Source organism: Morchella sextelata (genome assembly GCF_020137385.1).
Source record: "Morchella sextelata strain SCLS chromosome Unknown scls_5, whole genome shotgun sequence".
Classification (NCBI taxonomy): domain Eukaryota; kingdom Fungi; phylum Ascomycota; class Pezizomycetes; order Pezizales; family Morchellaceae; genus Morchella; species Morchella sextelata.
Genome location: NW_025408620.1, coordinates 605,738 through 619,239, shown reverse-complemented (window position 1 = coordinate 619,239; position 13,502 = coordinate 605,738). Strand labels below are relative to the sequence as shown.

At 50.7% G+C, this 13,502-nt stretch overlaps 5 protein-coding genes across 5 annotated transcripts; 3 read left to right on the top strand and 2 right to left on the bottom strand.

Moving 5' to 3' along the window:
• Positions 1–493: 493 nt before the first annotated feature.
• On the top strand, positions 494–3,416 carry H6S33_010676 (uncharacterized protein; the record flags this gene model as incomplete). The annotated part of the gene is made up of 2 exons (XM_044842021.1): positions 494–1,008; positions 1,073–3,416. The coding sequence occupies 2 exons, from the start codon at positions 494–496 to the stop codon at positions 3,414–3,416; spliced, it is 2,859 nt and encodes a 952-aa protein (XP_044696606.1).
• A 474-nt stretch (positions 3,417–3,890) lies between these two features.
• Positions 3,891–5,180, bottom strand: H6S33_010675 (uncharacterized protein; the record flags this gene model as incomplete). Its single annotated transcript, XM_044842020.1, has 6 exons — positions 3,891–4,008; positions 4,084–4,260; positions 4,316–4,401; positions 4,472–4,500; positions 4,569–5,066; positions 5,123–5,180. The coding sequence occupies 6 exons, from the start codon at positions 5,178–5,180 to the stop codon at positions 3,891–3,893; spliced, it is 966 nt and encodes a 321-aa protein (XP_044696605.1).
• Positions 5,181–6,851: 1,671 nt separating this feature from the next.
• On the top strand, positions 6,852–8,466 carry H6S33_010674 (uncharacterized protein; the record flags this gene model as incomplete). The annotated part of the gene is made up of 2 exons (XM_044842019.1): positions 6,852–6,893; positions 6,961–8,466. The coding sequence occupies 2 exons, from the start codon at positions 6,852–6,854 to the stop codon at positions 8,464–8,466; spliced, it is 1,548 nt and encodes a 515-aa protein (XP_044696604.1).
• Positions 8,467–9,721: 1,255 nt separating this feature from the next.
• Positions 9,722–10,529, top strand: H6S33_010673 (uncharacterized protein; the record flags this gene model as incomplete). The annotated part of the gene is made up of 4 exons (XM_044842018.1): positions 9,722–9,772; positions 9,831–9,854; positions 9,929–10,264; positions 10,359–10,529. The coding sequence occupies 4 exons, from the start codon at positions 9,722–9,724 to the stop codon at positions 10,527–10,529; spliced, it is 582 nt and encodes a 193-aa protein (XP_044696603.1).
• Positions 10,530–12,503: 1,974 nt separating this feature from the next.
• H6S33_010672 (uncharacterized protein) lies at positions 12,504–13,148 on the bottom strand (the record flags this gene model as incomplete). The annotated part of the gene is made up of 3 exons (XM_044842017.1): positions 12,504–12,665; positions 12,723–12,877; positions 12,977–13,148. The coding sequence occupies 3 exons, from the start codon at positions 13,146–13,148 to the stop codon at positions 12,504–12,506; spliced, it is 489 nt and encodes a 162-aa protein (XP_044696602.1).
• Between the last annotated feature and the right edge of the window lie 354 nt (positions 13,149–13,502).

Genomic DNA, 13,502 nt, shown 5'->3' with positions numbered 1-13,502 from the left:
GAGCTCAGTACAACTGGTCGCTTTTATCTGTGATGGAATGGAGTTTCTTTACCTTGGGGATGTAAGCTATCTCCCGGTAGAGCTTATCGGTTTTATATATATATCCTTAAAGCTTCAAATTGTGCATTAAAACTAGTCATTGATACCAGCTTGCTTTATAAAACCATGTACATACGTTTCCTCCTAAAAGTGATCCGTCTACCAGACCATCAATACTTATAGCCAGTTTGTTTAAATGCTTTGCAACTCATGGTAGTGAATATATCAGGTTGGAGCTCTAAGTTCATGCAGCATTGAAACATCGCGTATGCCAAGCAATCGTGTTTCTCCTTTAGCAACCAACCAAAGCTGCCACGAGAGCCTCCCACCAACCGCCCCCTGCGAGAATCTCAACAAAAAAGAAACCACCTAATCATCTCGACCCAAACATATTCACCTCGAGGCTTTCGAGCCCTCCTCCTATCCTCTGTATCACAATCAACGAAAATCTACAATGAGGGTATCATCAACCCCGTTAGCATCTCTACTAGTTGGCTTTGCTGCCATCTTGCCAACAACCCTCGCTGTCTTTCAAGACGAGGCTTTCCAGAACGACTGGCATATCCCACTTCTGGGCCCTTCGCTCCGAGAATCTACCTTCTTCCACCGCCCCCTCCTAGATGCGAAAGCGAGCCTCATATATACACTTACCGAGCGCAATATCCTTGCTGCGCTACATCCAAAAGATGGCGGGATTGTATGGAGGCACCAGCTGGAAGCTTGCGCATCCAAGAAGCTGGCTCGAGCTGTAGAGGGTGTTGTTGTGACTGGCAGCTGTGGAAATATCAAAGCATTCGACGCAGTGACAGGAAAGCTAGCGTGGGAAAATAGATTCGAGGGTGGGAATGCGAAAGATTTCAAGTCTGCGGGCAAGGAAGACGCAGTGGTAGTGCTTTTTGACGATGGTAGTGTAAGAATGTTAGAAGGTGGGAGTGGGATTGTCATGTGGGAGTGGAAAGGCCTCGATGCGTATGTCCCTCACTCATATGGGCTATTGAGAGAGCTGTTTATTAACTCAATGGGATAATTGCAGGAAAGATACACCGTATTCGATCTCTGTAACGAGTGATAGTGTCTTGGTCGTTTCTGTTCAGCCGGAGAAGACATCGAACAATATGCACATCACTAGCTTAGTGCTTGAGTCCGGTTTGCCTGCTAAATTCTCCGGCGATTTGCGCTCATCTGTTGAATCGGTAGACAACATTCTCAGCTCTGATGCCCTCATGGCCTGGACTGAAGATGAGCTCCGAACTCTAAGAATGGTTCCTCTCAGTGGAAACAGACTCTCCGGTGCGAATATCAAGATCCCAGAAGGCGTCATCGATATCGAGGTCCATACCGATAGCGACAGCATTGCACTAGTGCACTACAAAACTGCAGACAAATCATGGGCAACAGCTTACAGATGGGAATATGAGTATGGCCCAGTCATGTCCTTTTTGGATATTGAAGAAAAACCTGGTGCGGATAGCACATTTTCAATAAGCAAGTCTAGAGGTCAGACGTTTTTTGTCTGGAGCTTTGCCAACGGAGAAGCATTTCTATACGGAGAACAAGGTCAATTGGCCGAATACAGTCCTAAAGTTGAATACAAAGGGAATCATATCACAAATGCCGCTTCGGAGGTTATCACTAGATCTGACGGCGCCTCGTATGCAGTTCGCTCGTTCGTATCAACTTCCGCCCCCGGATTTAAAGGAAACACCCATCTTGTCCGTAATGGCGATCTGGAATGGACTCGCAAGGAGTCCTTGGCCTCTGTATCGGCATCTACATTTGCTGAGCTATTGGATCCCGCTGCCGAAAAGGTTGCGGACGAGCTGAATGCCGAGGGACACAAAAGCGTTGGTGCTGCCTACGTTCATCGTCTCACCAGACACGTGCAGGAACTCATCGAATACGGCCCTGCTTGGGTATCTGGTATTCCAGTAAGAGTCATGGATGCGTTTTTGAACAAAGAGAAAGCGGAGATTGGCGGAAAGTGGAGGGACTTCTTTGGATACAGAAAATACGCAATTGTTGCTACTGAAGAAGGTGGTCTGGCGGCATTAGATATTGGAAAGAAGGGAGAGATTGCCTGGGAGTCCAATGTTCTACCAATTGAAGGTGAATGGAAAGGTGCTCTCGGAGTCTACGAAGTCTCAAAGGGGGTCGTCGCGGTTGTCACTAAAGGAGGTGAATACCTCGAGTTTGATGCCTTTGAGGGCACCATGCTTCATAGGGAGAAGATCCCTGGTTGCGGAACCGTAAAGAGCTCTAGCACTGTAGATGGCATTGGCCGCAAACTCGTCCTTGCCGTTCTCAAGTGCGGTAAAGTCATGGTCCTCCCCTCAGGTTCACCTCTCCCGGAAACCGTCTTTCTCGCTGTCCAAGACGATGCGGGTCACGTGAAAGGCCTCAAAGTGGCCTCCTCCGGCAAGCCCGAGCAAACATGGGTCTTCAACCCTCCCACAGACGAGCAAATTACCTCGATCTCCACCAGGCCTGCCCACGATCCCATCGCATCCATTGGCAAGGTCTTAGGCGACCGCTCAGTAATGTACAAATATATCAACCCACACCTGATCTCGATCGTCACCGCAGACCCCAACGGCTCAACAGCCTCAATCCACCTCCTTGACTCCGTCTCTGGCGCCGTCCTCCACTCAGCAACACACACAGGCGTCGACACTAGCAAGCCCATTGTATCCACTGTCTCTGAGAACTGGGTTGTATACAGCTACTACGGCGACGACACCATTCCCGGCAAGACTGCCGCTAAGGGCTATCACCTCGTCGTCTCTGAGATCTTTGAGAGTGAGCAGAAGAACGATCGAGGCCCGCTCGGCGGCGCCCAAAACTACTCTGCGCTTGCTGGAGAAACTGGTGAACCCTTCGTACTCTCGCAGTCATTCATCTTCCCTGATGAGATCACGTCTCTGGCGACTACTACTACCCGCCAAGGCATCACCAGCCACGAGATCTTGGCGCTGCTACCGGAGTATTCGTCGATCTTGGGACTGCCAAAGCGTATGCTTGATCCTCGTCGCCCAGTGGGCCGCGATGCGAATGCTGGGGAGATGGAGGAGGGCCTTGTCAAATACTTCCCTGTCATTGATGCGGACCCCCGTGGTATGTTGAACCATAAGCGGGAGCTTGTGGGTATCAAGAAGATTGTTACTACACCAGCGTTATTAGAGAGTACTAGTCTTGTATTCGCGTACGGTGGTGATCTCTTTGGTACGAGAGTGACGCCCAGTATGGCGTTTGATGTGCTCGCCAAGGGGTTCAGTAAGATTCAGCTTGTTGGGACAATTGTGGCGTTGGGTGTGGGTGTGGGCTTTGTGGCGCCCATGGTGAGGAGGAAACAAATTAATCAGAGGTGGTCTAATAGCTAGACCTTATGTTATAGAACTAGATCCACTGTTTGTTTGTTTTGTTTACTGGCCTGGCTGTGCAATTGAGCGCGCATGGGGATTTATTTTTATTTATGTATTTCGTAATGATGAATAGTGAACTAAGGTTGGATGGACAGGAAAAATTTGGGAAGGATGGGAATATTATTTGTTTGTAATTGGTTCATGACTTTCATGACTTCTGCCTTCTTCCCTTTGACCTACAAGTTTGGCGTATAGAACCTACTCATCTTGCAATTACTTGAAGTTACAATACTGTAAGGGAATTTTAAGGGTGAAACTTCCACTCATGTCAAAGAAAATATACCTGATTTACGTGCTTCATCTTTTGAGTCCAAGGTTCATAAGCCGTCTCCACTGGCACCTATCATATTACAACTCTCCCACGCTCAGCTGCTAGGGGATCCTTTTATTAGTGTTTCCAAGTCATCGTCATCACAAAATATCACTCGCATACTATAAACCCGCAAACTCCTGCGCAGCCTCCCGCAGAGCCCTAACGGCACCATCCCTAACGGAAACTACGACTTCTCCCGCTGGCTGCAGATCCTGGATCGACCCAATACCCGTTCCACTGGAGCAGCCATGTCAGCACCACAACCACACATCACACATATACACACACACGTGTGTACATGAAGACACATACCAAAACATAGTCAATCTCTCCCAATCACCGAATACAAGTGCCTTCTCGTACAGCTCTCTATTTTCTGATTCCGCCATACCGCTCTCGTCATCCTTAAGTGTCCCGTTCATTGCACCACGCCCATTATATTGCGGTGGCCAGAACCCAGTTCCACGCAGGGTATCGAATATTCGAGTTCTTCCCCTCAGGGTAAGCATTGGGGAGCTAAAGAGGGGTACTGAGGTTCACATACCTAGTCGTATTCTGACCTCCGTCTGAGAGGTTCAGGAGGTACTTCTTGAATCCATCTGCTGCGGTGCACTCGGGGGTCAAGATAAACTACACATACATCGTAGCCCGCCAGTCAGATCAGCTAGTACCCAAAAGTCATAGCACCAGAGATACTCACCCTAGTCCCCATTGCAACACCGCTCGCACCTACCCCACCCCACATTAGCAATTCTGTCCCCGCTGCTTAATTACTGTCCTCCCAGAACCACTCCTACCTAAAGCCAAAGCCGCTGCCGCACCCCGCCCATCCACAATCCCCCCCGCTGCAAGCACTGGTATCACTCTCCCGCTCTCCCTGATGACATTCCTAAACTCTGGAATAAGCCCCACCACACTTGCGCCACGACACAATCCGTGTCCCCCAGAGTCCGCAACGCCCTGCACAACGATGACGTCTGCACCCTCGCCCGCAGGGCCAGTTAATAGCGCTTTGAGCTCCTTTACGGAGCCGAGTTGGACGAAGATCTTGATTTCGGGATAGTGGGACTTGGTGTTGATGATCCATGTGTCCAGCTGCTCCGCGGTTTCAGGCGCAAATAACCACACTGCGACTGGCGGGTGGGACTTTAGGGAGCTGAGGAAGAGTGAGAGATCTGCGCGGAAAAGTATCACGCCTACGCCGATTGGGAGAGGCGTTATGTCGGGGAGGAGAGTGTGTGTATGGGCAAGATTGGCGGAGAGATTGGTCAAGTCAAAGCCAGCGCCCAGGAAACCTAGCTGAGTATTAGATGCGGTTGGCAAGAGTATACTACGTGAGAGAAGAGTTTACCTAGACCGCCGGATTTATACACGGCGGTAATTAGATCGGGCCCGGTGGTTCCTAGCATGGGGGCGCTGCATATGAGGGGTGTTTTCGTAAAAGAAAACATCGACTTGAGGAGAGCAGTTTCTTTCGACATGATCAGTTGTAGTATCACAGCCAAAGGATTGAAATATAATATCTTGAGGTCTAGTATCCAGGGTTTTCAAGCTCGTCGTGGGAAAAACAACGCATTTATATCCAGTTATAGCGAATTTGTAAGCCATGGTCTTAGGGAATTTCTATCTCCGTTTCTCCGGAGCACTAGAGTGAGAGGGAAAAAAGAACCCCCAACGAAAAAGGCACACGACGCCGCAGTTGACCAATAGCTAGCTAGTAGTTCATATCAAGGCGCAACACGATCATTGACCCCCTCACCACCACACGGTAATTCTCGGCACCTCTCCAGTTCAGTTTTGGAGCCCCGGCACCGCAGGTGCTATTATATTCCGTAATTCTCTTGGTTTGGAGGGGTTTCTTTCGGTTACAGGTCTGAGTGCTGTATGTACTGGAAGCTCTTTGCTACTGTGAGTCATTGGTATCAAATGTAAGGGGAGGTTTGATAGTGGTAGAAGCAAGTAAGATAAGGTTAAAAGAGTTGTCCAATACCTGCAGCGACATCCATAATGTAAAAGGTGTTCTGGGAATCTACAGAGCCTCTATAGTAGACATTATTGATACACATACATGTATCTTTTGTAGTCTTGTTGAATCCAGATCAGGTATCACTCATAAGCTTCCATGTGCATAAATAACCACTTACAGATTCGACGCAAACACCTCCAGGAAGGTCACTAGTAGTCAATCAGGGAAGGGCTAGTAGGCTAGGAGGTTTAACTAACTCGAAGAATATATTCTCTCTACGAGAGGACGACGTCTTATAAACTTTATATAAACTTTACATGTCATGAAAATACTATGACATACGTGTAATTATCAGAACTCAGAGATATAATAACACGTGTACCTACTCTAACCAACCATCAGTTCCTCTCTATCTCTCATCTGTCTACTTGAGCAATTTTGTCACTCCAATCATTCAGCCTACATGGATTACCCGCCATTTCATCAGATTATCAGTATGTAATTTCATCAGATTACCAGTATGTAATTCCAGCAATTTCCGTCCAGTACTACGAGCCTCGAATCGAATTTAGATGGATAAAGCTGACTTTGTTAGAGTCACGCTTACTTCCTGGGTTGGGGATTATTCGGCCCCTCCAAACTCAGAGGAGATTTATTTATTTGAGCTCTATCAGCGTGCCAAAGCACTGTGCCCCTAAATGTCTTTCTACGAATAAGGCCCTTCTAGACTGGCCGTGAAGCTTGCCATGACGAAATGTGACATTTGGAGAAGCTCACCGAGTTTCTACCAGCAGATTCAGGCAACCGATAACGCAGTCACGTGGGCGCCACAGTGACTAACACTAGCTGAATAAGTGGGTATTTATTAGAGGTCTTCTCCGCACCTCCAGCCCCCAGCTTCCCCCTCCCAAACAACATCCCGTGAAGAATAGAAATCCCGACATTCTCTTGAACTGGACTGCTTGCTACTACAAAGTGCTGTACGATTGAACAAACCCCCCCCGGCTAAGTGACAACATTCCAGTCGTCGCTTATATCATCTGCAACTTTTAAACTTTTCACTACTACCGGAATATGCAATCTTTCAGGTTCATTTACTCTCCAATAAAAGACAATGAACCCTCAAGAGCTCGCCGATCAGCTAGCAGAACTCCAAGTATGAAAATCGGGCATTGCTTGAAAAGGAGAGAGGGTTCTGCAGGGTATACTAACGTCGTCGCCAGATCGAATTCTCCTCGTTGGACTCGTCTCTCGTCGCGGCGATACTTAGTGACACAGAGTCCCCTGCAGAAGCCCGAAAAACCCTCGGAGAGCTCGCCCAATTCACTCAAGTCGACGACAGCGTCGATAACAATTCCCCGGAGTGGTCAATCAGCGATGAGACTGATCCGACTACCTACTCGCTTTCCTCGTGGCGCATAGAGGATGATGAGGATGACACTCCTGGGGCCAGAGACAATGCGGCGTTCCTGGGACATATGTTCCCAACGCTGTCGGCCTTTTCGATCAGTGCAACCCTTGATAGGTGTCAAGGAGACCTCGCGCGCGCAACCGACGAGCTCCTCAATCGCGTCTTCCTCGCGGATGACCCTGAGGACGATGTGGTGCGCGGCGTAGATGGCTTTGATGCGGGGCTAAACGGCGCAAAGGGGAAAAAGAAGGGCCGCAAAGGGCGTAAGAATGGAAAAACGCTTACCCTTGAAAATGACCCACCCAGCCAGATTCGCCTAACAGCCGGTCCCGCAAACACAAACACAAATGACTCCCCCTCTAGGTGGGAAGAAATGGCATCTGAGATATCCTATCTTTCAGACTCCCTCAATCTACCTGAGAAAGCGGTCGGGGCGGCGTATCGCCGCCATAGTAGCGCACTTGGCCCTACAATCGCGACTCTTCTTGAAGACAATTCTTCCAGCGGTGCTGAGCTCGACCCGACGCATTTAGCTCAGCTCCAAGATCTATCCGCGATGTTTGGTAGCAGTGTGAAGCGCCGACACCTTGAGACCCTGCTCCATCTCTGCAAAGAGAACACACCGGCCGTCTTCAAACTCGCCGAGGTTCTTAGCCGCGAACCAAAACTCACTGTCCAAATCGTGAACTCCGTCCCTACTACCCCAAGTTCTCCTCCCTCCACTCCCCTTAATGGCTGGGTCTCCGTCGGCGGCCCATCCACCGCTCGCTCGGTCCCCAACTCCCCACCAGTCTCCCCGCGCTTCCAGCCCCGCCCCCTCCAAAACCTCTCCGCACAGACCACCGCCCGCAACGAGGCCTTCGCCAAAGCAGCCGCCTCCTATCGCAAGTCCAGATCCGACCATCTCATGGGCGGCGCCGCCGCCTTCTACTCCGACGTTGGCCACAACCACAACGCCGCAGTCAGGAGTCTGCGCGAGGAGGCCGCACAGCAGCTCATCTCGTCCAACAGCACGCTCAACAACCTTGACCTACACGGTGTAACCGTGTCGCAGGGCGTGCGCTTCGCGCGGGAGAAGACCACGGACTGGTGGGTGCGGCAGCGCCGCGAGCAGGAGCTCGCTGGCGGCGGTAGGCGCGAGGTCACACCGTTCCATATTGTATGTGGCGCTGGGCGTCACAGCAAGGATGGGATACCGCAGCTGCTGCCGGCGGTGACGAAGGTGCTGGTGAAGGAGGGGTGGAGAGTGGTGTGCGATCATGGGAAGGTTGTGGTTGTGGGCGTCAGTGGGGCCAGGGCGAGGCAGAGGAGCTTATAAAGACCGGCCTACATCTCCTCCTCCGCTATCATTGTGACATCAGCATCTAATGTTATTTGTTTTTGCGGGGGGTGGCGGCACCAACATATATTGTCACCGTGAGGTCTTTGGAGCTTTATTTAGCTAGATCATATAGATAGCATTACTTGTGTAGATGTGATGTTCTTATCTAGACTACTAGAACAGACTAGCCTTCGTTAGACAGGGCCAGCAAGAGAAATAATAATCACAGATTGCACTTCGTTCCAGACAGGTCTCAGTAGATGTGTTGCTCCGGCCACAATGCGACGAACGGCATGTACCGGGTGCTCTTTTGACTCGTCTCTTGGGTGTAACTGCACAAGCGACATCACACGAACGCAGCGACCCGACTCGGTCCCGTTCACGTAGTCCGTGGTAAAAGCATTCTGGTAGCAAACACTGCACATACCCTATCAAGTCATAAATCGCTATCTCCAAACCTGCCGTGGAATGCACCATTGCGTGTGCACATTCCAGTAATCACAGCCCCCATACGAATACCTACCTATGTTGTCCATACGTCTGAAGAGTAAACAGTCCGTACAGCGCCTACACGCAACCGAACACCATCCTCCGTGATTGCTCTTTTGATAAAAGTTATGCCCACTATTGTCATTGTCAACTATGTCATCACCTCAAAAGCTGACTGTCGCAAATACTCCTGCTTGCCCTACATCACAAACCCCCGACTAGCGCAACCCGGGGTACCTGGCCGGAACTTCGGTACCCGGGTAGAAGCGATGTCGCTTGTGTAACCATCGAAAAGCCCGCTCTAGCCACTCTGGCCAACTCCAACTGCTAGATGCAGAACTGCATGTTCACGTGCTGGGCCTCGGTCTTGGATTTGGGTGTTGGGGAATGTTGGGAGAGAGAGAGGGAGTGTGTGTATACTTGCACTCGCTATATACACATACACTCTTGCACGAATAACTACACTTGCTGTTTGATACGTGAGCGCTGTCTGGGTCGGCGGTCAGTAGGTCGGTCAGGCCACACACACATCGCAGACCCCTGGATACGTATACGTGAATATCCCAGCTACTACTCTGCACAGCTAGCTACATAGCTAGCAAGGGAGGAAGCCCGGAGATCGACGGTTGGGGAGTTAGTAAAAGCGCACCTCTTCCCCGCTCTTTCCCCTTCTCTTTCCCTTTCTGTTTCTCTTTGTCTCTCCTCTGCATCTCTGCATCTCTCTCTGCACAGCACAGGAAAGAACAAAAAAAGGGACAACAAGATGTCGCAGCCCAAAATGGGAGTTCTCGACCTCGAGCAGCAGCTCCTCTCCGTAAGACCCCCCCCTCCCCAAAGCTCCACAAAGCAAAAGCTAACACCACAATGACTAGTACGCCTCCTACCACCACAACCCCGTAAACCCCCCCCCCCCCCCCCCTTTCTTCCGCCCCCGTCCCCGCACAGGCCATACTAACCCATCCCCGCCCAGCACAACATCCTCATCCACCTCTTCGGCGTGCCCGGCATAATGTTCACGGGCTTCCTACTCGCCACCAACACGCCCTCGCTCCTCGACCTCCCCTACATCCCGCTCAACCTCGGCGGCATCGGGTCGATCGTCTTCGCCGTCTTCTACATCCTCATGGAGCCCGTCGCCGGCCTGCTCTTTGCGCCGCTGATTGCGGGCATGATGGTGCTTGTCAACCACCTCACGGCCACGTATGGCGCGACCGCGGTCTGGTGGGCGTGGTGTGGGTTCCTGGGGAGCTGGGTGGTGCAGTTTATTGGGCATGGCGTGTTTGAGAAGAGGGCGCCGGCGATACTGGTTTGTTTCCCCGTTCCATGGAGAGATGTGGTGGGATGCGCGAGGAAGGAGGGAGGGAGGGAAGATAGGGAGTGCTGATAAGAAGTGGACGTAGGATAATCCGATACAGCCGATCCTGCTGGCGCCGTTCTTTGTCTGGTTTGAGATCTTGTTCTATTTCGGGTATCGCCCGGAGCTGCAGGCGCGGATCGAGGAGAAGGTTGTGCTGGAGCTCAAGAGGCTCCAGGACGAGAAGGCGAGCAAGGACAGTAAAAAGAAGGCGTGATTGGCACCTAATATGTAGCTCTAGCTAGTAGATGGGGTATGTATGTATGGTTAGTGGTGGTAGTGTCTTTTTCTTTTTTTTCTTTTTTTCGTTTGCACTGTCTGCTGGTTTTTTTTTGCGCGCGTGGGTGTGTGCGTGGTTTTCTTTTTCGCAGCGGGGAATTCGAAATGTTCTAGGTGTGGAACTTTGTAAAGAACTTCCATTTGCGTCTTTGTGTCTCTGTCGGGACTAGGGACGGCCCGTGCGTGCGTGCGCTGGTCAGGTAGAGTAACTCGGTACTTTTACTCTCTCTGCCCTAACTAAGTACCTCCATAACGCACTCTACCTATTCGTAGAGAAGAGAGGCGAAGAGGAGAGGGGTGGTGGTGGACCGTGCGCATCACGTACCTACATGTATGTAGAGTAGCGCATGCGGCGTGGGGGTTTCAACTCTTCCCTTCCCTCTAAAAAAAAACAGGAACGAGTGATATCCGGTGCTGCGTGTAACGTTTTTCCCTATTTCAGCCGCAACGCCCGGGATGGGGGCTGCATTACAAATATTATATCTCCGATACAAGACAGGGCTGGTCTGGTTGCCTGTGTCTGTGTGTTTGGTCTTAGGCGAATGGATGGATTGGAGGGAGAAACTTAAGTAGACTCAGGCGGAGTAGAGTATGTAGTGGAATATTAAACATCCCCCCTAGCTAGTATATACACCCCACGGAAGGGTGTGAGCCCACCACCCTACCACCACTTGCACTACTACACTGAGGTCCCCGGATCTAACCAACCAACCAACCAACCAACCAACCAGCAGCTAGCTAGCTAGGAAGATCCCAGATCAATCCTAGATCTGATGCCTGTACATTAGTCTACCACAGATTTCAGCGCGCACGTACCGTACCGTACTCTCTTTTCCCTCTCTAGCTCTTCTCTTCCTCTTCTAGCTCGAGTTCTAGCTCGAATTCTAGACTCCATTTAGCTACTAGCACCAGCGGTCTGTGGTTGGGGCAGGATGGGATTCCTACATGGCATTTTTATCTGCCTGTCTGTTGCGTCTGTTCTGTCTGTGGTGTGGTAATGTGAACCTGAACATGAACTCGAGTCTCATCCCTGGGAGCTGTTCCATCGGCAGGATCGAACGTGGAACGTCGTGCTGCTGTCTGTGTCTTTGATCACTGCCACGCGCGATGTTGGTACTCTACTCGTGATGTGGCCGTTTGCGTTTTTTTATTTCGTTTTTTGCTTTTTTTTTTTTTTGTGTTTGGCAGGTAGAGCAGAGTATGTATATTTTTCCAACGAGGCCGAGTGAGTGCGGTTATAAACGCATCATGGGTTATCACTCTGCAGACCACACCACACCACGCCGCGCCATGCACCTGCTGCAGATCTGTTTAAGGCTGCCTGGGATGGGATAGGATAGGATAGGATGGAGCCCTGCCCTGCCCTGCCCTGCCCTGCCCTGCCCTGCCCTGCCCTGCCCTGCCCTGCCCGGGATTTTTTTTTTGACGAAAGTGATATCATCTTTGCTACTAAAAACCCTAGAATCTGGAAATCACTGCTGGGTTGTAGTATTGTATGTTAGTAGTGTATTATTGTATTGTATTGTTATTGTAGTGTATGTTTTCCCCCATAGATGCTGAGGGTGGGCTCTAGCTAGACTAACTCGTTTTCACATAGTAATAGAGTACAACCATAACTACATCCTTTATCATCTTTTGCCTCTTCCTAGCTCATTGCCTCTTCCCTCTTCCTCCACCCCCCCCCCCCCCCCCCCCTTCCTCATCCATCGTCTGTATATATAATAATAAAAAAAGGCCCATCAAGCCGGCCGCCCGAGCACCAACCCAAGCCAGCCCAAGAGCCAAAACCAATCCAAACAAAAGACCAAAAAAAATTCACCACCAGGATTAAAAACTATATTTTTTTCTACCCTACTCCTTCCCCCAACCACCCCCCACCCCCCCCCCCCCCCGATCCCCACCACTCCCAACACTACAACCCATAACCCGTAACCACAAGCGCCCCCACCACCACCGCCGCACCCCAGAACCCTCCTAGCCCTTCTTCCCTCCCGACGGCGCCCGAGGTCCCGTTCCTGTGTGGTGGCTTGCGGGTGTTGACGACTGCGCGGGGGGCAATGGTTGGTTGTGAGCCCTATTAATTTCACTGTTAGTTTGTAATGTAGGGTAGAATGAATTTGGGGGGGCATACGGGGGGCGCGGTGATCATGTACACCTGTGCCTCCTCGACGAGCTTCTTGTATGCGGCGGCGGCGGCCTCGGCGTCGTCGGTGTTGGGCAGCAGGCAGGCGAAGGTTGAGGTCTTGTCGAAGTAGGCGCAGGAGGTGTATGGGGTGCAGCAGAGGGCTATCAATCCGTCATTAAGAAGTCAGTATAACGTATCTCCATCCTTCATTCTTTCATTCCTTCAAGCAACAGACAAAGAAAATAGAAGTAAAGACTTACAGCACTTAGCACAGTCAACTTCAAACGACGGCCCAGCAGCATCCCCAGTACCAGCAACAGCAGGAACCGCCTGCTGTTGCTCTAACTTCTGCTGATCATGATGTTCCCCGCCGGCGAGGGCGAAGGTGAAGAAGATGTTGGCCCAGACGAGGAGAAGCGTTGCCGCCAGCATCTTGTGCAATTCGTTGTTTTGTATGTGGTGGGTGGGTGTGTAAATGAGTGTGAGGAAAACAAGGAAAAAAGGAAATACCCGGTTTGCTGGTGATGAATGGAAAGGAATGGGAAAGGAGGGAAGGGAAGGGAGGGAGGGAAGGAAGGGAAGGAAGGGGAAGGAAAGAGTGATGGGGGGGTGGTAGTTGGTAGTTGCTGTTACTAGTTGGTAGTTGGTAGACTGGTAGAGAGCGGTACTTCTACTTCTTAGAGAGTGGTAGGTAGTAGTTGGTCAATGAGTAGTCAGTCAGACAGTCAGGTCAGTAGTTGGTGAAATGAATTGATGTCCGTGGTACTAGTAGGTAGTAGTGGTAGT